Source organism: Puma concolor, chromosome C1, assembly GCF_028749965.1.
Source record: "Puma concolor isolate L17-30 chromosome C1, mPumCon1.1.hap2, whole genome shotgun sequence".
Classification (NCBI taxonomy): Eukaryota; Metazoa; Chordata; class Mammalia; order Carnivora; family Felidae; genus Puma; species Puma concolor.
This window is the reverse complement of record NC_141674.1, coordinates 42882332-42908967: the sequence shown is the minus strand read 5'-3', so window position 1 is coordinate 42908967 and position 26636 is coordinate 42882332. Positions and strand designations below refer to the sequence as shown.

The 26636-nt window shown below is 36.7% G+C and overlaps 1 protein-coding gene across 1 annotated transcript in view; it reads right to left on the bottom strand.

The window, feature by feature from the left end:
* SCP2 (sterol carrier protein 2) overlaps positions 1-26636 on the bottom strand; it is a 128247-nt gene that overhangs the window by 64210 nt on the left and 37401 nt on the right. Inside the window, exons 7-11 of the mRNA XM_086717022.1 lie at positions 25106-25169; positions 19487-19573; positions 17978-18128; positions 16194-16341; positions 6081-6188 (exon numbers count right to left, since the gene is read on the bottom strand). Coding sequence (XP_086573148.1) covers positions 6081-6188; positions 16194-16341; positions 17978-18128; positions 19487-19573; positions 25106-25169 — 558 coding nt within the window. The remainder of the gene's footprint in view (positions 1-6080; positions 6189-16193; positions 16342-17977; positions 18129-19486; positions 19574-25105; positions 25170-26636) is intronic.

Sequence of the window (26636 nt, the reverse complement as noted above, 5' to 3'; positions counted from 1 at the left end):
AGTTTGATAAGTTCTTTATAGATTTTGGATACTAACCCTTTATCTGATATGTCATTTGCAAACATCTTCTCCCATTCTGTCGGCTGCCTTTTAGTTTTGCTGATTGTTTCCTTCGCTGTGCAGAAGCTTTTTATTTTTAAGAGGTCCAATAGTTCATTTTTGCTTTTGTTTCCCTTGCCTCCAGAGATATGTTGAGTAAGAAATTGCTGGGGCCAAGATCAAAGAGGTTTTGCCTGCTTTCTCCTCGAGGATTTTGATGGCTTCCTGTCTTACATTGAGGTTTTTCATCCATTTTGAGTTTATTTTTGTGTACGGTGTAAGAAAGTGGTCCAGGTTCATTTTTCTGCATGTCACTTTCCAGTTTTCCCAGCACCACTTGCTGAAGAGACTGTCTTTATTCCATTGGATATTCTTTCCTGCTTTGTCAGAGATAGTTGGCCATATGTTTGTGGGTCCATTTCTGGGTTCTCTATTCTGTTCCGTTGATCTGAGTGTCTGTTTTTGTGCCAGTACCAAACTGTCTTGATGATTACAGCTTTATAATGCAGCTTGAAATCCAGGACTGTGATGCCTCCTGCTTTGGTCTTCTTTTTCAAGACTGCTTTGATTATTCAGGGTCTTTTCTGGTTCCATACAAATTTTAGAATTGTTTGCTCTAGCTCTGTGAAGAATGCTGGTGTTATTTTGATAGGGATTACATTGACTATGTAGATTGCTTTGGGTAGTATTGACATTTTAATAATATTTGTTCTTCCTACCTAGGAGCATGGAACATTTTTCCATTTGTTTTCCATTTGTTTCTTCTTCAATTTCTTTCATAAACTTTCTATAGTTTTCAGTGTATAGATATTTCACCTCTTTGGTTAGATTTATTCCTAGGCATTTTATGGTTTTTGGTGCGATTGTAAATGGGATCAATTCCTTGATTTCTCTTTCTGTTGCTTCATTGTTGGTGTATAGGAATGCAACCGATTTCTGTGCATTGATTTTATATCCTGAAATTTTGCTGAATGCATGAATCAGTTCTAGCAGTTTTTTGGTGGAATCTTTTGGGTTTTCCATTTGGGTATCATGTCATCTGCAAAGAGTGAACGTTTGACCTCCTCCTGGCCAATTTGGATGCCTTTATATCTTTGTGTTGTCTGATGGCTGAGGCTAAGACTTCTAATACTTTGTTCAGTAACAGTGGCGAGAGTAGACACCCCTGTCTTGTTCCTGACCTTAGGGGGAAAGCTCTCAGTTTTCCCCATTGAGGATGATATTACTGTTGGGTCTTTCATATATGGCTTTTATGATCTCAAGGTATGATCCTTCTATCCCTACTTTCTCGAGGGTTTTTATCAAGAAAGGATGCTGTATTTTGTCAAATGCTTTCTCTGCATCTATTGAGAGGATCATATGATTCTTGTCCTTTCTTTTATTGATGTGATGAATCACATTGATTGTTTTGCGAATATTGAACCAGTCCTGCATCCCAGGTATAAATCCCATTTGGTCGTGGTGAATAATTTTTTTAATGTATTGTTGGATCCAGTTGGCTAATATCTTGAGGATTTTTGCATCCATGTTCATCAGGGAAATTGGTCTATAGTTCTCCTTTTTAGTGGGGTCTTTGTCTGGTTTTGGAATCAAGGTAATGCTGGCTTCATAGAAAGAGTTTTGAAATTTTCCTTCCATTTTTATTTTTTGGAACAGCTTCAAGAGAATAGGTGTTAACTCTTCCTTAAATCTTTGGTAGAATTCCCCGGGGAAAGCCATCTGGCCCTGGGCTCTTGTTTTTTGGGAGATTTTTGATTACTAATCCAATTTCTTTACTGGTTATGGGTGTGTTCAAACTTTCTATTTCTTCCTGTTTCAGTTTTGGTAGTGTATATGTTTCTAGGAATTTGTCCATTTCTTCCAGATTGCCCATTTTACTGGTGTATAATTGCTCAGAGTATTTTCTTATTATTGTTTTTATTTCTGCTGTGTTGGTTGTGATTTCTCCTGTTTCATTCTTGATTTTATTTATTTGGGTCCTTTCCTTTTTCTTTTTGATCAAACTGGCTAGGGGTTTATCAATTTTGTTAATTCTTTCAAAGAACCAGCTTCTGGTTTCATTGATCTGTTCTACTGGGGTTTTTTTGTTTGTTTGTTTGTTTTGGTTTCAATAGCATTAATTTCTGCTCTAATCTTTATTATTTCCTGTCTTCTGCTGGTTTTGGGTTTTATTTGCTCATCTTTTCCCAGCTCTTTAAGGTGTAAGGTTAGGTTGTGTATCTGAGACCTTTCTTCCTTCTTTAGGAAGGCCTGGATTGCTATATATAGTGTTCTTTCATTTCACTATCTCTTTATAAAGGATTTCTTATAGGAGAGGTCTGGTGATAAATTCTCTCAATTTTTGTTTATCTGGGAATGTCCTCATTTCTCCTTCATATTTATTTATTTATTTATTTATTTATTTATTTATTTATTTTTAATATTTATAGAGACAGAGTACGCACCCACATGCACACACATGTGCATGTGCTAGTCGGGGAGGGGCAGAGAGAGACAGAGAGAGAGAATTCCAAGCAGGCTCCATGCTGTCAGCACCAAGCCTGACATGGGGCTCGATCCCATGAACCATGAGATTATGACCTAAACTGAAATTAAGAGTCTGTTCTCAACTGACTGAGCCACCCAGTGCCCCCTCCTTCATTTTTAAAGGGTAGTTTCACTGAATACAGAATTGTTCCTTAGCACTTTCTTTCATCACACTGCTTCAATAGTTTCTGAAACAAAATCAGCTGTTAAGCCTTACTGAGGAATGCTTGTACATGATGAATCTTCTCCCTTGATGTTTTCAATATACTTTTACTTCCAACAGTTTGACTATGATGTGTCTAAGTGTAAATCTCTTTGAGATATTCCTACTTGAAGTTTGTTGAACTTCTTCAATATGCATATAAATGTTTTTTCCTCAAGTTTGGGGAGTTATCAGCCATTATTTCTTCAAATATTCTCTTTGCCCCTTTTTCTCCTCTCCTTCTGAGGTCACTACGTTTATGCTGTTAGTGTTGCTGGGGTCCCACAGGTCTCTGAGGCTCTGTTCATTTTTCTTCTTCTTCTTTTTTTTTTTTTTTTTCTGTTCATCAGCCTGGATAATTTCAATTGACCTACCTAAAACTTTTACTGATTTTTTCTTCTGCCTGCTCATATTTGGTATTGAGACCCTCTAGTGAATTTTTCATTCCAGTTACTATACTTCTCAATGCCAGAATATATTTGGTTCTTTTCTATAATTTCTACCTAGTAATTGATATTTTCTATTTGGTCGTGACACTTTCCTTTAGTTCTTTAGATATAGCTTCCTTTAATTCTTTGAACACACTTAAGTAGATGCTTGTCTTTGTCTAGTAAATCCAAAGCTTGGGCTACCTCAGTTCCTATTGACTGTTTTTCCCCTATGTATGGGCCATACTTTCTTGTTTCTTTGCATGTCTCACATTTTTTTGTTAAAAACTGGCTATTTTATATAATACAACATGGCAACTCTAGAAATCAGATTCTTCCCCTTTCTCAGAGTTTGTTGTTGTTGACTTTTCCAAACTGATTCTGTAAAGTCTGTATTCTTTGTCACAATTGATCATTATGTTTTCTTCTTGGTTACCTTAATGGTTAGCTAATGGCTGGACAGAGATTTTCTTAAGTGTCTGGAACTAATAAGTCTCCCAGTTTTTGCTGAAGCTACGTGTGTGTGTGTGTGTGTGTGTGTGTGTGTGTGTACTGGGGCACTCAGCCAGGCAGTTTACAACTTCACCTTAGCCTCTACTTCCCAATTGCGCAGAGCCCCAAGGTTAGCCAGAGGTAAGAGCTTAAGATCTTGTTAGGTCTTTTCTGAGCATGCAGAAAGCCTTGAACATACATACAATCTTCATGTATATACTGGGTGTTCTAGATTCTTAGGGACATGTCAGATCTTTTCAAAGACCCTTAATAGACATCTCATTCCCCGGTTTTTTCTTTTAAGGTTTTTGGTTGGGTCTTTTGTCCCAATTATCAGCACCTCAGGCACCTATGTTGTTAAGCCAATTGTTGTTAATTATTCTTAACAAGTGATTCTGGAGAAAATACTCTGCAAGTTCTGTGTCAGGTTACATAAAGACAAGCATTTTAAGAATGGTTTACCAGGGAACTGTCAGGTCAAATAATGACAATTCTCTAAGAATGGGGCTTTGAAAGAACTCCAATTCCATTTTGACTCCTCCAGTGCTGGCCAGGCTGCTGGTTTCTACCATGATTGCAGGCTACTGCTTTCAAGACTACCATGGAGCTGGGGCAAGGGGGAGTGGTATTAGAGCAAGTCAAAACACCATTAAAGCTTAGTGTTCTTATGGAGATTCAGCAGACTGTTTTTAAAAATGTTCCCCGAGATTGTTGCAACCCTTTGGTTAATTTCCAGAGTTCTGTAAAAACTTGATCTTGACAATTTTTTTTTTATTAAGTAGGCTTCACACCCAGTGCGGAGCCCAATGTGGGGCTTGAACTCACAACTTTGAGATCAAGACCTGAGCTGAGATAGAGTTGGAGGCTTAACCAACTGAGCCACCCAGGCGCCCCAGTCTTGATAATTTTTGCAAGTGTTCTTAGTACTTTTATAAAGGAGAGTATTTGTCAGATATTGTTATTCTGTCACTCCCAGTGATATCACTCTCATTCCCCTCATTTTCAGATTACTTCAAAATATAGTGGATTGTTCAGAGCAATAATAACAATAGTATACTGTGGGGTTTACAAATATTTTGGAAATGCTTGGAAATACGCTGTTGTAAAAGTCCCTTACATTATATGTAAAATGGCATAACATTATTTGAAGGTAGACTGTGGTTAAATTAAAGATGTATGTTGCACATTCTACAGCAACCACTAAGAAATAAGAAAAAGAAATAATTCAACAGAAAAGAGAAAATAAAATACTAAAAAACACCCAATGAACAAAAAGCACAAAAAAGGGAAAAGAACCAAAGAACAAACCAGACAAAATAAATAACAAGGTGGCACCTTATACTGTAACTATCTATGTGTGCACATTTGTCTACCTATCTCTTACTCTCTGTTTACAAGTATCTATTCTCTAGATAATAAGCTTACTAAATTTAAGTGGTAAAGAAAAATAAACCAGTTAATTGCTATAATGAATACACTGTTAATTCTAACTTCTCTATTTTGGAATTTGTAATAATTTATAAAATATTTAATATATAAGACAATATGAAAAAATACAAAGCTCAGCTATCTTCATAAAAACAAATCCCAGATTTTAGTACTAAATTATTTTATAAACTTTTTTGGTATAATTTCATTTTACAATTAAGGAAACTAAGATTCAAAGTGATTAATTGACTAATTGATAACTAATCAAAATAGTCACATGGCCAATCAGCAGTAAAGTCAAAGTAAATTCTTATTTCATAACTTCTAGTCCAATTCTCCAGATAAAAAAATTTCCATGTAACACCAACCACATATACAACTGTATACAAATAATGTGCTCATTTCAAGTTATTCTTATCCATCCAGCAGGTCTAGCAAGATCTCTATTTGGAACATTTTAATTTAAATTGTACACCTATTTGAAAATAATCAAACTCAAAAAATATATGTATGTTGGGGCGCCTGGGTGGCTCAGTCAGTTAGGTGCCTGACTTGGGCTCGGGTTGTGATCTCATGGTTCATGGGTTCGAGCCCCACATCAGACTCTGCACTGACAGTGTGGAGCCTGCTTAGGATTCTCTCTCTCTGAGCCCTCCTCTGCTTGCACGCTCGCTCTCTCTCTCTCTCTCTCTCTCAAAATAAATAAATAAACATTAAAAAAATATTTTAAAAAATATATGTATGTTGAATTTAGAGTTTCATGTAATTCAAATTTTCATCAGTTAAGATTATTAAAATGCACTATACTTAAAGGAAAATTTAAAATAACATGACTAAATAATCATTTAAAGCACTGGCTACCAGGTTCAGAGAATACAATCCTTCATTCAAATCAATGGCTAAACCATTCACACTTATATAAAAAATGATAACAAAAAAATTAGGAAATGTGTGTGTAGTATTACCTGTAGCTCCCAGTGGATGTCCCTTTGAAATCAATCCACCACTAGGATTTATGACCCACTTTCCTCCATAAGTATTATCTCCCCTATCAACCAGTTTTCCACCTTGCCCTAAAGGAAAAATAATATTCACAAAGGTTAAAAATAACATTGGTCCAAGTGATACGTTTTTTTTTTTTAATTTCAGTATAGCCAAGATCTTCTTACAGTAAACATTTCTTAACAGTGCAACTAATATCAAACTGATATAAGCACTTCTGTTTTAAAAAAATTTTTTAATGTTTATTTATTTTTGAGAGAGAAAGAGAGTATGGGGGAGGGGCAGAAAGAGAGGGAGACACAGAATCCAAAGCAGTCTCCAGGCTCTGAGCTGTCAGCACAGAGCTGACACAGGGCTTGAACCCACAAACAGTGAGATCATGACCTGAGCCGAAGTTGGATGCTTAACCAACTGAGCCACCCAGGCACCCCCTGATATAAGCACTTCTAAAAGCTACATAATAAATACTGAGTAATAAAGATTTATATTTTAAGAACATTTCATACATTAAACAGAGTTCCTATTTAGAATTTCTTAAGAGCTCTCTGGCTTCCAAAATTGCTACAAATATAACAGAGATTCAAAGACCCTGAAGAATGGAAGTGGATCCAATACTATAACTAAAATAATTGCATCAGCTTTAAAAATCCATAATTGTGCCCAATGTATTCATTTTTATTTTCAATTGCACTGTTATATGATCAATAAACATTCCCAGCAAGCCGAGGGGAGAGCATGGGACATGAAATGAAGGGATGAAATGAAGTAGATGAAAATACTGTTGAGCCATAAGCATAAGCTTAAGAGAAAATGAAAATTACATGCTTGGTGCTTCAACATTTCTATCAACTCTCTGGTCATTCTTCCAGGTGGTTAAGGAGTAAATAAAAATCCATGTAGGCTATAAAATATTCTTCCAGCTGGTATTTCTTTTTTTTTTTAAATTTTTTTTTTTTCAACGTTTATTTATTTTTGGGACAGAGAGAGACAGAGCATGAACGGGCGAGGGGCAGAGAGAGAGGGAGACACAGAATCGGAAACAGGCTCCAGGCTCTGAGCCATCCGCCCAGAGCCTGACGCGGGGCTCGAACTCACAGACCGCGAGATCGTGACCTGGCTGAAGTCGGACGCTTAACCGACTGCGCCACCCAGGCGCCCCTCAGCTGGTATTTCTGATAATGAAGTGGAACCTCCAAAGAAAGATGGTGGTTATGGTACTGTCAGAGATAGCTAATAGCTTTTATGTACTCCCTTTGTGTCAGGCCTTGTTCTAATTATTACATATATCTACATAATTTAATCCTCAACACTATGAAGTACGTGTTATCATTCCCATTTTACAGATGAGGCAACAGCCACATAGATGTTAAGTAACTAGCCAAGGCAACAGCAGGGGACTAATCTAGGATTAATCATCAGGCAGCCTGGCTTCATAGCCCGTGTTCTTAACCAATATATTTTATTGCCTTCAAAAACCAAAGAGTTTCTCTATTGGTAAAATGAAACACACTAATCACAAAATTTTTTATGACTCACACTTCTTTTTTTTTATGAGTTTATTTTTAAGTAATTTCTACACCCTATGTAGGGCTTAAACTCACAATCCTGAGATCAAAAGTCACATGCTCCACTGACTGAGCCACCCAGACACCCCTATGACTAACACTTCTAATTTCACTTTAAATCTAGGTTGTAGATTAAAAAAACCATCCACTGAGACATTCTTTTATTTTTTGGTGTTTCTGACATAGAGCCTGATACAAGGCTCTGGCCATAACAGGTATTCTACCTGCCATTACTGCTTTTAGAACTCCTAAATATTGTTACTATACCAAGTAATAGCAGACTGAATACAAACCAACCCCAAGAATGGAATAATTCACTGCATTTTCTTTTTTATAATATATACAACCTATTAAGTATTAGAAGATTCCACTGGCAATATCTTGAGCTCATCAACTAAAAGTGATCCAGAGATGAAAGTACTGTAACAACCATTCTTATGGGTCACCGATAAGAAAATAAATAGAAAGCAATTATGTGCCAAAAACTGCACTGGAAACTAGGGGATACAGCAATAATGAAGCAAATATCCCTGTTCTAATGGAATTAACTTCACTGTCAGGAGAGGTGTAAGGAAGAGACAGACAATATGTAATGAAAGTAAGATATATAACAGAGTGGTGATAAGCACCATGGGGTGGGGTAAAGGCAGGAAAGGGGGTACAGTAAGTGTTGGGACCAAAAAGACAGGGTAAGGAGTTCACATTTTAAACCAAGTTATGGGAGAAGTCTTCCACTTTGACATTTGGTCAAAGACCTTAAGGGAATAAGGGAGCAAATCTTATGGATATGTGGAACAAAGAAAGGCCCTGAGCTAGAAGTAAGTCTGGAGTGTTTGAGGAAAGAGCCCAATGCAGCTGCAGCAAAGTAAAAGAGTCGGAGATGTAGAAGTCAGAAAGATGTGAGAGAGGAATAAAAGGGACCGATCACATTTGGCTTTTACTCCTGAACGAGACGATCAGAGGAATGATATTGATCTGCTGTATGCTTTTAACAGGACCATGAAAGCTTCATTATAGGAAATAAACCATAAGGAGACAAGGCAGAAGAAGGGGTGCCAGTTATGAGACAACTGCAATAATGTAAGTGAGAAATAACAGTGGTCTGGACTAGGCTGGTAGTGATAAAAAGTGGTAAGATATGGTTTGTATTCTGGATATATTTAGAAGGCAGAGTCCATAGCCACCAGGAATTAGAGATGGATTCAAAGGGGGCTATGAAAGAAAAAGAGGAACTGGAGCAACAGGAGGATGGGGAAGACTGAGGAAGGAGGAAGTCTCAATTTGGAGGAACTCAATTTGGACTTGGATTTGAGATACTAATGAGACATCCAAAAAACTCTTGAAAAATAGGCAGCTGGACATATAAGTCTAGAGATCAGGGAAGTGGTGTAAGCTAGGGATATAATTTTGAAAGTCATCATCATATATCAAAATGTATATATATTTAAAACCTTGAGATTATGTTCCAGTTCTACTAAAGCAGCATAGCATATATATTCACTATAGCCTGTGTCTCCCACTGTTTACAATATAAAACACTAGATAAAATACAAAAAACAACTACTTGAAGACTCTGAAAAATCAAGAAATGCAGGGGAATCAAGGAGAGTTAAAACTTGGAGAAGCCACTATACAAGGGTAAATTCCAAGTTTTCTCTTTTTAGGCTCTCTCAACAGCTTTGTTCCAAGGGTGAGCACCATCCTGGAGCATTACTGGCAGTAGGGAAGCATAGGTAGCCAAAACTCTAACAGAAACTCCATCTTTCTAACCAGAGGAACCAGGAAAAGAAACCCATACAGGTCAGAGAGTAAAAGAGAAAGTTCACAGAGGAGACAGGCAGAGAAGAGGATCCCTTATTTCTATGTATTAGAAGTATTAGGCATTTAGTGGGTAGAAACCAGGAATGCTGCTAAACTTCCTGCAATACACAACCCCCAAGACCAAGAATAATCTAATTCATCAACAACATTGAGGTTAAGAAACCCTGCAACCACTAAAACAAAAACAAAAACCAAAAAAACTGGGGGTGTTAAATGGGTGGCAGATGAGCATTAAGGAAGGCACTTCTTGGGATGAGCACTGGGTGTCGTATGTAAGAGATGAATCACTGGGTTCTACTCCTGAAGCCAAGACTATACTGTATGTTAACTAACTTGAAAATACAATACAATACAATACAATTAAATTAAAAAACAAAGAAACTAACTAAAGAGATATGGCCAAAGTTCAATACACAAAATAAAAGTCATGCTAAGTATATTCAAATAGGGGTGCCTGGGTGGCTTAGTTGGTTAAGTATCTGACCCTTGACTTTGGCTCAGGTCATGATCTCACAATTCATGGGATCAAGCCCTGCATCCAGCTCTGCACTGACAGTGTGGAGCCTGCTTGGGATTCTCTCTCTCCCTCTCTACCTCTCCCCCACTTATACGCATGAATATTCTCTCTCTCTCTCTCTTTCTCTCTCTCTCTCTCTCTCAGAAATAAATAGGGTCACCTGGGTGGTTCAGGAAGTTAAGCCTCTGACTCTTGATTTCAGCTCAGGTCAATGTCCCACAGTTTTTGAGTTTGAGCCCCACATCAGGCTCTGTACTGACAGTGTGGAGCCTACTTGGTATTCACTCTCTCCCTCTCTCTCTGCCCCTCCCCATGTGCTCTCTCTCTCTCAAAATAAATAAACTTTTTAAAAAAAACTATCTTTAAGAAATAAAAATATACATTTAAAACCAAAAAATAAAAACATAAAATAAAAATATTCAAATAATCCAAAAGAAAGCAGGAGAGGGAGAACAGAACAAAAAACAGAGAGCACAACAAGTAAGAGATAAAAGTGGTCAAGTTAATGATCTTAATAATCTAAGTCACACTGTCCAACAGAAATATAATGCAAATCACATATGTACTTTAAAATTTTCTAACATATATTTTGTTTAATATACATTTTATTTAACCCAATATATCCAAACTATTTCATTTTAACATGTAAGCAGTAAAAAAATTAATACTTTACATTCTATTTTTCATATTAAGTTTTCAAAATCCAATGTGTACTTCACACAACACATCTCAATTTGGAACAGCCACATTTCAAGGATTCAATAATTACATACAGTTAATGGTTACTGTATTAGAGCAGATTTAAATACTCCAGTAAAAAGGTAGAAATTGACAAAGGCTAAAAAATGATACACTACTACCTACAAGAGATATACCTTATACAGATAAACAACATAAATAGATTAAAAGCTAATGAATAGAAAATATATATCATGCAAACAGTATGCATAAAAAGGCTGGAGCAACTATGTTAGTCAGACAAAAAGAGACTTCTAAACAAAGACTATAACCAGACATAAAGCAAGATATTCATAATGAAAAAAACAGAAGATATACAACTATAAATGTGCTTGTGCTTGCAAAATAAAGCAAAAATTGATAGAACTAGAAGGGAGAGAGACCATTCCACAATTTATGTAGGAGATTTTAACACCCCTCTCAGCAAATGATAACAGCAAAACAAATAAATCATTAGAGACATAGATCTGAAAAATCCTATCAATCATCTCAATTTAATTGATATGTTTAGAACATTACATCTGATAACTAGAGAATCTGCATAATTTCCAAGTGCAATGATAGATAAATTCACCAATATATACCACATGTTGAGCCATAAAATAAAAATCATAAATTTGAAAGGATCAAAATCAAAGTGTATTCTCTTACTATAGCACAATTAGAAAGCAATTAACAGTAATATATCCAGGAAAATTCTAAATACCTGGATATTAAATTTTTTTAATGTTTATTTATTTATTTTGAGGGAGGGAGGGGCAGAGAGAGAGGGAGAGAGAATCCCAAGCAGGTTCCATGTTGTCAGCACAGAGCCCAACGTGGGGCTCAATCTCACAAAATGCGAGATCATGACCTGAGCCGAAATCAAGAGTTGGACACTGAACCAACTGAGCCACCCAGGTGTCCCTCTCCTATTATTCTTTTAATGTCCATAGGATCTATAGTGATAACTTCTTTTTTATTCCTTGTATTGGAGATTGGTGTTCTTCTTTTTTCTTGATCTACCTAGGTAGAGGTTTGTCAGTTTTGTTGAGCTTTATGAAGATTCAGCTTTGGCTTTGTTAATTTTCTTTATTGTCTGTTTTTTCCATTTCATTGATTTCGGCTCTTCAATTTTAACTTTCTTTAACTTACTTTGGGTTTACTTTGGTTTTCTTCTTTTAAGTTTCTTACAAGAGAACCTTAGGTCATTTATTTTAGATCTTTCTCCTTTTCAAATGTAAATATTTAAAGTTGCACATTTTCCTCTAAGCAGTATTTTAGCTACCTTCTACAAAATTTGATATATTTCATAATTATTCAGTTCAAAAATTTTTTTAAATGTTTAAAATGATTAAGCATCTGACTCTTGAGTTCAGCTTAGGTCATGATCTCACAGTTTGTGGGATAGAGCCCCAAGTCAGGCTCTGTGTTGACAGCATGGAGCTGCTTGGGATTCTCTCTCTCTCTCTCTCTCTCTCTCTCTCTCTCTCTCTCTCTGCCCCTCCCCACTCATGGTTGCTTTCTCTCGCGCTTTCTCTCTTTAAATAAATAAACTTAAAAAAAAAAGAATAATACGAGACTACTTCACACAAGTTCAGACAATAAATTTGACAACTTAAATGAAATGGGTAAATTTCTTTAAAAATACAACTTACAAAAATTGATAGACACTGGAAGACACAGAAAATCTGAAGAGCCCCATATCTATTAACAAATTTTTTATCAACAACTTTCCCAAAAAGAAAACTTAAAACTACTTGATTACATTGGTAAATTCTTTAGGTCACACAAACTTTGTCAGAAAATATAGAATGGTTACAGAAAATATAGAATGGTCAATTTGTTTTATGAGGCCAACGTAACTCTAATGCCAAAACCAAGAAAAGAAGAAAACTAGACTTTCTCTGTCTGACTTATTTTACTTAGCATAATACCCTCTACATCTATCCATGTTGTCACAAATGGCAAGATCTCATTCTTTTTTATGGCCAAGTAATATTCCATTGTAAATATATATGTATATATACATACATATATATATATGTATATATACGTGTGTATGTATATGTATATATATGTATACATATGTATGTATATGTGTGTGTGTGTGTGTGTGTGTATACACACACACACACACACCATCTTTATCCAGTCATCAACTGATGGACACTTGGGTTGCTCCCATATTGTGGCTGTGGTATGGTGCATATATCTTTTCAAATTAGTGTTTTTGCTTTCTTTGGGTAAATACCTAGTAGTGGGTTACTGGATTGCATGATGTTTCTATTTTTTTTTATTTATTTTTTTGAGAGAGAGAGAGAGGGCATAAGTGAACAAGAAGCAGAGAGAGAGAGAGAATCCCAGGAGGGGCAGAGAGAGAGAAAGGGAAGAGAGAGAGAGAGAGAGAGAAGCGGGGCTCACTCAAAGCAGGGCTCCTGTTCACCCAAAGCATGGCTAGTGCTCACCCAATGCAGGGCTCAAGCTCACCCAGTGTGGGACTCAAACTCATAAACTGTGAGATCATGGCCTGAGCTGAAGTCAGATGCTTAACAACTGAAGCACCCAGGTGCCCTCTATTTTTAATTTTCCGAGGAACTTCCATACTGTTCTCCACAGTGATTATAACAATTTATATTCCCATCAACTGTGCATAAGTGTTCTCTTTTCTCTACATCCTTGCCAACACTTATTTCTTGTCTTTTTGATATTCGGTATTGTGACTGATGGGAAGTGGTATCTCATTGCGGCTTTGATTTGCATTTCTCTGACGACGAGTGATGTTCACAATCTTTTTCATGTGTCTGTTGGCCATCTGTATGTCTTCTCTGGAAAATGCCTATTCAGGTCCTCTACCCATTTTTTAATCAGATTATTTGGGTTTTTTCATGTTGACTTGTATAAATTCTTTATATATGTTGGACATTAACTCATCAGATATATCATTTGTAAATATCTTCTCCCATTCAGGAAGTTGCCTTTTTGTTTTGTTGATAGCTTCCTTTGCTGTGTAAAAGCTTTTTATTTTGGTGTAGTCCCAAAAGTTTATTGTGGCTTTTGTTTCCCTTGCCTGAGGAGACATATCCATTAAAATGTTGCTAAGGTTAATGTGTCCAAGAGATTACCACCTATGTTTTCTTTTAAAAGTTTTATGGTTTCAGATCTGAACTTTAGGTCTTTAATCCATTTAGAGTTTATTTTTGTGTATTGTGTAAGAAAGTGGTCCAATTTGGCTGTCCAGTTTTCCTAGCACTATTTACTGAAGAGACTGTCTTTTCCCATTGTATATTCTTGCCTCCTTAGTTGTGGATTAATTGACCATACAAGAAGTGGGTTTATTTCTGGGCTCTCCTGTTCCAGTGATCTATGTGCCTATTTTTATGCCAATGTCATGCTGTTTTGATTACTACAGTTTTGTAGTATATCTTGAAATCAGAGATTGGGATACCTCCAGCTATTATTCTTCTTTCTCAAGATTGCGTTGGCTATTTGAGGTCCTTTATAGTTCTATACAAATTTTAGGATGATCTGTTCTAGGTACACCTTGGTGGCTCAGTTGGTTGAGCGTCTGACTTCAGCTCAGGTCATGATCTCGAGGTTCGTGAGTTCAGGCCCCACATTGGGCTTGACACTGTCAGCAAGAAGCCTGCTTTGGACCCTCTGTCCCTCTTTCTCTGTCCCTTCCCACCTTGTGCTCTCTCTCTCTCTCTCTCTCAAAAATAAAAATAAACATTAAAAAAATGAAGTATCTGTTCTAGTTCTATGAAAGATACTATTGGTATCTTCATAGGGATTACATTGAATCTATACATTCCTCTGGGAATATTCTTATGGATATTTTCACAATATTCATTCTTCCAATCCATAAGCATGGTATATCTCTTTGTGTCATCTTCAGTTTCTTTTCTCTATGTCTTATAATTTTCAGAGTATAAAACACTTTCACCTCCTTGGTTAAATTTATTCCTAGGTGTTTTATTCTTTTTGGTATAATTGTAAATGGAATTGTTTCCCTAATTTCTCTTCCTGCTACTTCATTATTAGTGTATAGAAATGCAAGAGATCTCTGTATGCTCATTTTGTATCATGCAACTTTCTTTTTTTTTTTTTTTTTTTTAATTTTTTTTTTTTTCAACGTTTATTTATTTTTGGGACAGAGACAGAGCATGAACGGGCGAGGGGCAGAAAGAGAGGGAGACACAGAATCGGAAACAGGCTCCAGGCTCTGAGCCATCAGCCCAGAGCCCGACGCGGGGCTCGAACTCACGGACCGTGAGATCGTGACCTGGTTGAAGTCGGACGCTTAACCGACTGCGCCACCCAGGCGCCCCTCATGCAACTTTCTTGAGTTTACTTATTAGTTCTAATAGTTTTTTTAGTGGAGTCTTTAGAGTCTTCTATATATAGCATCATGTCATTTGCAAATAGTGACAGTTTTACTTCTTCCTTACCAATCTGGATGCCATTTATTTCTTTTTTTTTTTTTATCTGAATGCTGCAGGACATCACATACTCTTTTGAGTGGCTAAAACATTTAAAACTGACCATATCAATATTGGTGAGGATGTGAAGCAACTCAAACTCTCATACACTGCTTATGGTAATGAAAAATAATACAACCTTTTTATAGAAGAAAAGAAAAAAAATCCTCCAGATCTCACCAACTAGTTTTCACATTTTCCTTTCTGCAAGTCTTTATTCAAACACAATATGGGGGAACGTGGGTGGCTTAGTCAGTTAAGCATCCAACTCTTGATCTCGGCTCAAGTCAGGATCTCGGGGTTCGTGGGATCAAGCCCTGCACTGGTCTCCACATTAGCATAGAGCCTGCTTGCGATTCTCTCTCTCCCTCCCTCTCTGCCCCTTCCCAGCTCTCATGCATGGGCACGCTCTCTCTCAAAATAAATAAATAAACTTAAAAAAAAAAGAACCAAGGGGCACCTGGGTGGGTCAGTCAGTTGAGGTGCCCAACTCTTGATTTCGGCTGAGGTTATGATCCCAGGGTCATGGGCTCCAGCCTCATGTCTAGCTCTACATTGACCACGTTGCCTGCTTAAGATACTCTCTCTCTCTCCCTCTCTACTACCCCTCTCCCCCGCCTCATGCTCCCTCTCTGGGGAAAAAAAAAAATACAATATGAAATATTTGGAAGTACATATGTAATTTTTATCCTTTTTTTTTTTTTTTTTTTTTTTTTTTTACTTAACAATTCATTCTAAGTTCCTCTGATACACATAATACAAATTATTTGTATAACCTATTACGTCAGTGGTGGTATTATCCAAGACTACATGCTCTAAAAAGTCCAGTATTGGGATAGCTTACATTTACTTTGCACAGTATGGCAGAGTCAACATGAAAGGAAAGGCAATTAGTGAATTCCTTTTTTTAATGGCAAAACTGAAATGTCCTCAGTGACTTTACTAAGTTAATCTACATCTCACCAAAGATATTACCTTCTGGACAGAGTCCCAGTGCTTCATAAGTAAGGAGTTCATTGACAGAAAAGCAATCATGAAGTTCTATGACATCAATATCACTTGGTCTCAGGCCAGATTTCTCATAGCACTTTCTAGCAGCTTCTTTGCTCATATCAAAGCCAACCTAAAACCAAAACCACATATAAGTAAGTTAAGGGCATCAAAATTGGGACTTTTATATACGATTTCTGAGAGATTAACATGTATAACCTTTACAGTTGAAAACTGACTATGCAAATTAAAATCTCAGTTGAGATTAATAATCAAATCTTAGAATGATTCTCTATTACATGGAAAGTCTAAATAAAAGAATATTCAGGATGGAGAATGTATATATTAAATTGTATACTATAAAAAACAGAATTTTAGGGGCACCTGGGTGGCTCAGTCGGTTAAGCATCCAATTCTTGATCTTGGCTCAGGACATGATCTCATGGTTTGTGAGTTCGAGCCCCACATCAGGGCTCCTCACCAAGAGCATGGAGCCTGTTTGGGATTCTGTCTGTCCCTCTCTGCCCCTCCCCTGCTCTCTCTCACTCTCTCTCTCAAAATAAATAAATAAACTTAAAAAATATAAGAAAAAAAACAGAATTAAAAAAAATGTTTATTTATGTTTGAGAGAAAGAGAAACAGAGTGCAAGCAGGGGAGGGGCAGAGAGAAAGGGAGACACAGAATCCAAAGCAGGCTCCAGGCTCTAAGCTGTCAGCACAGAGCCTGACGCAGGGCTCAAACTCATGAACTGTGAGATCATGACCTGAGCCAAAGTTGGATGCTGTGCCACCCAGGTGCCCGGAAAAAACAAAACAAAACAAAACAAAACAAAACAAAACAAAACAAAAACCAGAATTTTAAATAAATATATAAAAAGGACTTAAAATTCCTTAGGCCATATCTTGCACAGTTATAAAAACTCAGTCAAACCACAATTTGTTGTTGTGGTAAATAGTTTGAAGAGATTGAGCAATAGATAATTATGATTCAGATACACTAAAAATATAAGGAATTTCTATGTGACAACAAACAATCTTCTTTTAAAAAATCATATAGGATAACATTTTTCCAAACCCATGCTCTTAACCCCCCTTTGGTCTCAGACAATAACAAGCAAACTCTCCAAGGCATAAAATTGTGGTGTAAATGTATTACACAGAAAACCTGAGAAGTTCCACCTCAACCACATCCCAGCTTTGTGATCTTGGGCAAGTTATAGAGACATTTTCAAATTCAAAGCATTGTTGTAAAATCATTTTGTAAACTCTAATTACCTTATCATTGTTATACATTTGTGTATATGTGCACGGGTACATTTTTAAATATGTATGTGTATATCTTCAAATATTCAACTAACTCTAGGTCTGAATTGTCATTTTTTAACTTCTTCCACATTTACTCAATCTTTAATCAAGATTTTTAAAGTGCTAAGGTCAAGAAAGTTCCCTGAAAATATCCTTGTTTTTCCCTTAACTCTGTAAGAAAGGAGTTCTGGGCATATCCAGTCAACTCAAAAAAAAAAAAAAAAACCACCAAAATAGTACATCTAGTTAATTAAAAGTGCATTTATGGCTCTACCACAAGAAGCATATGTTCTCATCAGTTATTTTCCCTTAACAGATTCTTAAGGATGGATTATAATATTAAATATTCTGGACTGATTTTTTTCAAGTAAATAACTTCCAGAGCTAATGACAACATGAGGTCACCTTGAAATTTTAAAACAGAAAGCCCTCAATTGATAAATAAAATAGAATCTCAGACATACCATTTTAATAATGCTGTTTTCTTCAAATGAGCTTGGCAAATCAGTTACCATCTCTTGTGCCACAATTTCCACAGCTTTGGATTCTAGGCCATATTTCTGTACAAATGTTTCACTAGCCAAAACTGCCGCTGCAGCACCATCTGAAGTGGGACTAAGAGGAGGTAAAAATAATCATTTACATCCAGTGCACCTCTATCTTAGAGTTTCAGACCAAGAGTTCTTTCTATGTGGAAAAGCTGATTATGCTTGCTGGTCATTGCATTGTCTTCTTTGTGAAATCTACAGTTAAAAATTATACATGCTTCCCACCTGAGAACTGAATCTCTATCAAGAACTTAAACACTATCAGCCACTGCTTGGTCTGTAAGGGTCTCTCCCAAAACATTCTTAATGCAAAGAATCTGAATTTACCTTTGCAGATGCATAAGGCATCTTCTGGTGACTTCTGAGGAGTCAACACAGTTTTTCCTATTCTAGTACAATAAAAATCTACTATGGGCCTAACTAGCTCTAACATTGTTATCTCCAAATAATCAGTCTTGGAATCCTTTTGAAACTTGGAAAGGACAGAATAGGAAATACCAGAAAGTCCAAACCAGAAGGTGGGGTTTAGTTAAGAGATCTCCTCAAAATAGATTTTTTCCTTATAGCAAAGCTGTGAAGGAAAATGGCAAACACAAGAAGACTTCTCTGAGTTCAGCTGGACTTTATAAATGGGCAGACCTTCATATTGCAACCGATAAAAGCTGACCCCATTTATTCAATTGCATCCTACCAGGGTCTTCCAGGTGATAAGCAGGAGCTATACAGTACCAATTCAACCTTCTGGGAAACAGATATTGTCAAGCAATTTTCAAGATGCAACTATTATTATTATTAGAGCTATTTTTTTCTTGTTTTCATTTTTCCTATTTTATGTTTACTCTTAGCTACTATAACTGAGTAACATTTCATAAGATAGAAGCATACAGTAGAGAAAACAAAATGCTCAAGGGAGAAACTCTGGACTCTACTGGCCTCCTAAGCCACATTTAAATGAATAAAATACAATTTTTAAAAAGTAGGTAGAACTCAAGAATGAAGGAAATGAAGTACATAATTTTCCAAGAGAAAAGACAGTCTGTCTCCAGATAGGAATAGGAAGTAAAGGGGCCCCTGGGTGGCTCAGTCAGTTAAGCATCTGACTCTTGATTTCAGCTCAAGTCATGATCTCATGATCGTGGGACTGAGCCCCACTTCAAGTCCCACTTCAGGCTCTATGCTGAGCTCAGGCTCAGTGCTGAACATGGAACCTGCTTAAGATTCTCTCCTTCTCTCTCCCTCTGCTCCTACACGTGCACACTCTCGCTCTCTCTCTCTCTCTCGCTCTCAAAAAAAAAAGGAATAGGAAGTAAGGGCGCGCCAGAGTGAGGACTTCATTAGTAGGAGCTCTATACAAGCAGATACAGTTACAGATATACGCAGATGGAGCAGTTACTTCTATTAAATATTAAAATGTGGTTTTCTTACCAACATTGTAAGATAGTCAAATAATCAAAAACTTCTCGAGATTTCATCACTTCGTCTAAACTGTATTCCTTCTGGAACTGGGAATTCCTAAATACAAAATAAGTAGTTACAGAATACGAAGTAGCAGTTATAATTTTTGTTGAAAATGTTCTGATCCAGAAGTCAGAGAATAATATGTAAGTATTATTTTTACAAACAAAAGATAGGCTTTTATGAAGAGTTTCAACCTTTTTTTTCAATAAATATTAACTTTTTATTATGGTTATTATGAGTAATATAATAAGTGCTACGCTAAAACTGGTAATACTATAGGCATCTTCATTTAATATTTTTTTTTCATTTAATATATTTTGACTGTTCTATTAATATAAGATTCTCTTTTATTTTTTAATTTTTATTTATTTTTAATTTAAATCCAAGTTAGTTAACATATAGCGCAATAATACATTCAGGAATATAATTTAATGATTCATCATTTACATGTAACACCCAGTGCTCATCCCAACAAGTGTCCTCCTTAATGCCCCTCACCCCTTTAGCCCTTCCCCCGACCCCACCCCCTGCCAGCAACCCTCAGTTTGTTCTCTGTATTTAAGAGTCTCTTATGGCTTGTCTTCCTTCTCTGTTTTTATAACATTTTTGCTTCCCTTCCCTTATGTTCATTTGTTTTGTATCTTAAATTCCACACATGAGTGAAATCATAGGATATTTGTCTTTCTCTGACTTATTTCACTTAGCATAATACACTCTAGTTCCATCCACATTGTTACAAATGGCAAGATTTCATTCTTTTTGATCGCCAAATCCATTGTATATATATACCACATCTTCTTTATCCATTCATCCATTGATGGACATTTGGGCTCTTTCCATACTTTGGCTATTGTTGACAGTGCTGCTATACACATTGGGGTGCATGTGCCCCTTTGGACCAGCACTCGTCTTTCCTTCAGATAAATACTTAGTAGTGCAATTGCTGGGTCATAGGGTAGTTCTATTTTTAATTTTTTGAGGAACCTTCATACTGAGTTCCAGACTGGCCGCACCAGTTTGCTTTCCCACCAGCAGTGCAAAAGAGATCCTCTTTCTCTGCATCTTCGTCAACATCTGTTGTTGCCTGAGTTGTTAATTTTTGTCATTCTGACAGGTGTGAGGTGGTATCTCATTGTGGTTTTGATTTGTATTTCCCTGATGATGAGTGATGTTGAGCATGTTTGCATGTGTCTCTTAGCCATCTGGATGTCTTCTTTGGAAAAGTGTCTATTCATGTCTTTTGCCCATTCCTTTTCTGGATTATTTGTTTTTTCGGTGTGGAGTTTGAGAAGTTCTTTATAGATTTTGGATACTAACCCTTTATCTGATATGTCATTTACAAATATCTTTTCCCATTCTGTTGGTTGCCTTTGAGTTTTGTTGATTGTTTCCTTCGCTGTGCAGAAGCTTTTTATCCTGATGAGGTCCCAATAGTTCATTTTTGCTTTTGTTTCTCTTGCCTCTGGAGACATGTCAAGTAAGAAGTTGCTGTGGCTGAGGTCAAAGAGGTTGTTGCCTATTTTCCCCTTTAGGATTTTGATGACTTCCTGTCTTACGTTTAGGTCTTTCATCCATTTTGTGTTTATTTTTGTGTATGGTATAAGAAAGTGGTCCAGGTTCATTCTGCATGTCGCTGTCCACTTTCCCAACACCATTTGCTGAAGATACTGTCTTTTTTCCATTGGGTATTCTTTCCTGCTTTGTCAAAGATAGTTGACCATAAGTTTGTGGGTCCATTTCTGAGTTCTCTATTCTGTTCCATTGATCTATGTGTCTGTTCTTGTGCCAGTACCATACTGTGTTGATGACTACAGCTTTGTAATACAGCTTGAAGTTTCAACCTTTAATAAGTAAGTTGTTTGAACTGAATTTTTTAAAAATCTGAACTCCAAAATACAGTATGTTGTAAAATAAAAATGTGTTTAATCTTCATCCTGGCTTCCTAGCATGGAGCTTCTAAAACCTGTGCAATTTCCTGAGTGACAGGAGTCTTTGTTATGCTAATATGGTGACTTATAGTGGGCCCCCTGTTAACTGTATGGGGGGCGGGGGCTGGTCACCAGAAACACCAACTGTGTGAATATAGGGGTTAGGACTTTTGAGCCAGTTTGACCCCTAAGGACAAGGGAGGGGCAGGAGATTGAATTCAATCTTGTGTCAATGATTTAATCAAGTACGTCTGCATAAAGCCCCAGTAAACACTCTGGACACTGAAGCTTGTTGAAGCTTCCTGGTTGGTGAGTACCTTCATATACCAGGAGGGTAATGTGCCCTGACTCCATGGGGAGAAGGTACAGAAGCTCTGCTTTAGGAACCCTCTCAGACTTTGCCTTATGTGCCTCTTTATTTGGCTGTTCCTGAGCTGTATACTTTATAATAATACTGTAATCATAAGTATAGCACTTTCCTGAATTCTGTGAGGAACTCTAGTGAATTATCAAACCTGAGAGGTCATGGAAACCCCTGTATTTATAGTCAGTTGGTCAGAAGTACTTGACCAGTACTTGACCAGTTGGTCAGAGACCCTACTTGTGGCTGGCATCTTAAGTGAGGGCAGTCTTGCGGAGGACTAAGTTCTTAATTCCTGGGGTCTGCATCAACTCGGGTGGTTAGTGCCAGAATTGAATTGCAGTATACCCAGTTGGTGCCAGATCAGTTGGGGGTTAAAATGTAATACCACCACCACCACCACCACCACCACCACCACCACCACCACTACCTAGAGAATTATTAAATACTAGTTCCTTAAGAGCAAAACAAAATTACTTGCAATTCAGCCTTTTGTGGGGATGATATTATACAATTACTTTTAATGAAGGCTAATGGAGTTCTTAAATAAATGTAGAAAACCTATAATAAATTATCTGCATACTTCAAAACACATTTCCTTTCTGTGAAGAAGAAACTTAACCACTGCAAAGAAGAAACTTATTTTTATCCCCTTTGGCTCCTCTAACAATAAAATGAGATGATTTCAGAAACTGCTCTGGCAAAAATAACAGAAGCAGTAGACACCACAAAGGAGAGTCTATAAGCAAACTTCAACTGGTATGGAAATGAACAGCAATTCAAATGTTTAGAAATAAAGCCCATGTAACTTAGATCTGCATACTAGTATCTGTACCTTTTCTTCTAAAGTTAACTTTGATCATCACCAACTTCCATAAAACACTTAATTTGTGCCAGATCCTGTGGTAGGCATGTGGGACATGGGCATAGTCCTTACCCTCAAGGAACTCAGTATGAATCTCTGGCAAATAAATACAATATGATAAATACCACGACAGAAATGTTATACAGAGTGCCACGAGAGCACACAGGATGAGCATCAGACCCAGATACCAGAGGGAGCTTTCCCTCTGGGGTTAGCAAATAAGAGGAAGGAGGAGACAGAGAATTACTGGCAAAAGAATCAGGATACACAAAGCCTCCTGAGTTAAAGTAGCTCACTGAAGCTAGGGCATGAAGTTTGGGAGGAAATGTAGTCACAAGGTGACAAAGATGGAGCAAGAGAAATAAACAAAGATCAGACCATGAAAGGCCAGTATATGGTATTTACATTTTACACTAAAAACATTGAGGAACTACTAAAGGATATTAAGCTGGAGTGTAACAATCAGACTTGTATTTAAACAAGAAGGCTATGGTACACAAAAGGGATGGTGAAGGGCATTATCAAAAGCAACTAAACTAAGAGATGAGAGCAATAATTAAGGCAAGAAATGCTAAGGGCCTAGAGTAGGGAATTGGAAGTTAAAGACAGAAAGAAGGGATGAGTTCAAGAGACAGTAAGGACGCAGCATTCTGTTCATCCTCAACTCATCTGCAATTCATATGGGACACTGAGGAAGAAAGCAGAGTTAAGAATGACTTCTAGTTTTCTATTATTAGGTATATATTGATGTCATTCATGAAGAATACTAAAGTAAAAATAGGGTTGAGAAAAAATGATCAATTCTGTATGGCCATGTTGACTCTGAGGCACTTATGAAGCATCTAAGTAGAGACAACTAGGAGTAAGTTATAGACACAGGTCTGAGGGCTCAAGTGGCATGACCTATCCCTAATTCGACACTACTTATCACAGATTCTCACTGCCTTTAAGTATTCTTATAATTTGTGAGGAAACACTTGAGAAGAGTTTTATAATTGAACCTTCTTAGAAATATGTAACCGGGTATCTATAACAACTAGTGAGCAAACACAGGATTCTCTTTCTTTCCTAGCCAAGGAAAACCTAGTGCAAGAAGTTGGCATCTGAAATTTCTGAGCAAAACCTAGAAGGCTCTTCTTGGCTGTTTCAAAGAGTTTTACATGATGAAACTGACATCCAGAAATAACATTTGCCTATTCAACATAATTGAGAATTTACAATATGAAATGGAAGGCCACTGGGGACAAGGAACTTATCTATCTTGTTCACTGCTGTATCACTAGCAGCTAAAGGTGTGTTGCACACAGTACGCCGCTGAATACATATTTGTTGAGTGAATGAATTCCCTTTAGAAGAATGCTATAATGAGTGGATAATTGATGCCTGGTTAGGCAGGGTGTTAAGTAAGAGAAAGACTTTGATTCTCTAGAGAAAGTTAAGAGCTACTCCTTGAAGCCTCAAAGCCAAGAAACTGCAGTGTTGTCAATTCCTCAATGTATTGGTATAGTTCCTTACTACTTAGGAAATAAAAAGGATATTTGCATGGTTCTCCAAGTTCTAAGGACAAAGAATTTGCTCTAGATCATCTTCATGGGCTAAGACTACTTATTCAAACTCTACTATACAGGTGCTTGCTTCGGCAGCACATATACCAACTCTACTATTCAGTAACAGCAAAGTTTTATTGAACATATACTATGTTCCAATACCCTGCTAGATGCTGACGATACAAGATAAGACAGAATCTCTGCTCAAGGACCATCATGATCAAAGAAAGACTTATAAATAACTAAGTGGGATAGGGTGATGTGTTATAATAGAGGTATACAGACAGTGCAATGAAACTCATGAGAAAAAAAAAAAATTAGGCCCAGGAAGCTTTAAGAAGGTGTTTAGAGAAGGAATGACATTTGGGTTGGGGCTTGATGGGTAAATAGATATTCACCAAACAAAAGAAAGACAAAAGGATATTCCAGGGAGAGTTAACAGCCTAAGTAAAAACACAGAAGTGAGTACTGTATACTACACTTGGGAAAAAACAAGTGATCTGGTGAAGCTAGAGACTGTAAATAACCAGAAAGTAGTAGGAAATAAGACTGGCAAGGTAGAGTGGGCCAAATTATAACAAGATTATTATCTCATATGAAGGAGTTTCTATTATATCATATAAGCAATGAAAATTCACTAAAACTTTATCAGCAATCATCCACATTCTTTCTTAAGCTTAAATAAATGACATTCTAAATATAAACAAACCCAAAGCTAAAACTGTAGTTAAAAGTTTACCTGGGTACAGGCCTTTTATAAGAAAAATAATAAAACATTCTAGTTAATATCTTTGAGGTCTTCCCCTTACTTTTTAAGCATAAAGTTGTATATTACACAGCAGGATAACTCAGATTTTTACAATTTCATATTTCTGAAATACTTACGGGTTATTAACTGAATGTTTATGATTTTTCCATCCAATTTTTGCAAAATGTTCAACCTTTGTTCCTGTAGAGAAAACAAGTAAGTGCTTTCATATTGCTTATTAAATGTTGCAATGGTACACAGTGTCCTGCCAAATATTTCTGCATTTTCCCTTGCACAGATTGTCAATATTGATCATGTCAACAACTGATCCCTCACATAAATATTTAATTAAACTTGTGTATATTTCATGAGTTGAATCCACTAATAAGCACATGAATTTGAATATGAAAAGCACTGAATATGAAAATAGTTCAAACTGGTTCATTCTATCTAGGATAAGTAAGAGTTCAGTTTCAAAAACCAGAATATATAGCCTGGGATTCACAGTGGATATAAGGCAGGAAAGCACTGCCAGCAATTTTTTAAGGAGTTTGCCAAAGTATCCCAATGCCCCTGGGCTAAGTGAATTTTACAACCCACACCCTCCAGGACCTGGTCCTTCTCCTTCCTTATGAAAAGGCAGAAGAGTCTTTAGAAAAGTTATAACCTAGGGGTACCTGGGTGGCTCAGTTGGTTAAGCATATGACTCTTGGTTTTGATCTCATAGTTTGTGAGCTTGAGCCCCACATCAGGCTCTGTGCTGACAGTTTGGAGCCTGCTTGGGATTCTCTGTCTCCCTCTCCCTGTTCCTTCCCCACTCATGCTGTCTCTCACTCAAAAATAAATAAATATTTTTTAAAGTTTAAAAAAAAAGAAAAGTTATAGCCTAAAAAGAAATATGTATGTTTTTAAATTCTTTAACAGAAAGTTTAAAGATTAGTGTCAGAAAAACAAAAGCATGTATTAAGGAAGTTAAATACGCAAAAAGTTTTTACTACTTTAAAAAAGACAAAGCAGCATAAGATAGGTTTTGAACCCTGCTTGAGAGCCAGAAAGAACAAGGAAGGAAAAGGAACACTCATAGCAGCTGATAATGCTATGTTAATAGATGATGGCACAGGAAAATGAAGAGCCCCCATTTCTGTTTCATCTCTATCATCTCTGTCAGGAGGATGATCTTCAGAGCAGAAATGACATACATATAATTGAGCAAATCTTGTCTCAATTCTAATAAAAAAGGAAGAAGGCAGAATCCACACTAGTGATCTCATACAAAGAAGAGTGATAATCAGGTGGCAGCCAATATGGGTTCAGTAGGAACAAGCCATAGAAAATACCTGTTTTCATTGGTTTGACTGGTAGATCAAATGAAACATAGTATCTGATTATCAGCAAGACAATTAAATTTTTTAGGACATCTTTTGGGACAAGGTAAGGAAATACTATACTGTGGGTTTTGGTTTTTGTTTGGGGGGAGCACAATGATGTTACTTTAAAAAATGAGGATTCTGTCAAATACATTTAGATAATACTGGGTTAAACAAAGTGAAACAGGTTTCTTTTTTTTTTTTTTTTTTAATTTTTTTTTTCAATGTTTATTTATTTTTGGGACAGAGAGAGACAGAGCATGAACGGGGGAGGGGCAGAGAGAGAGGGAGACACAGAATC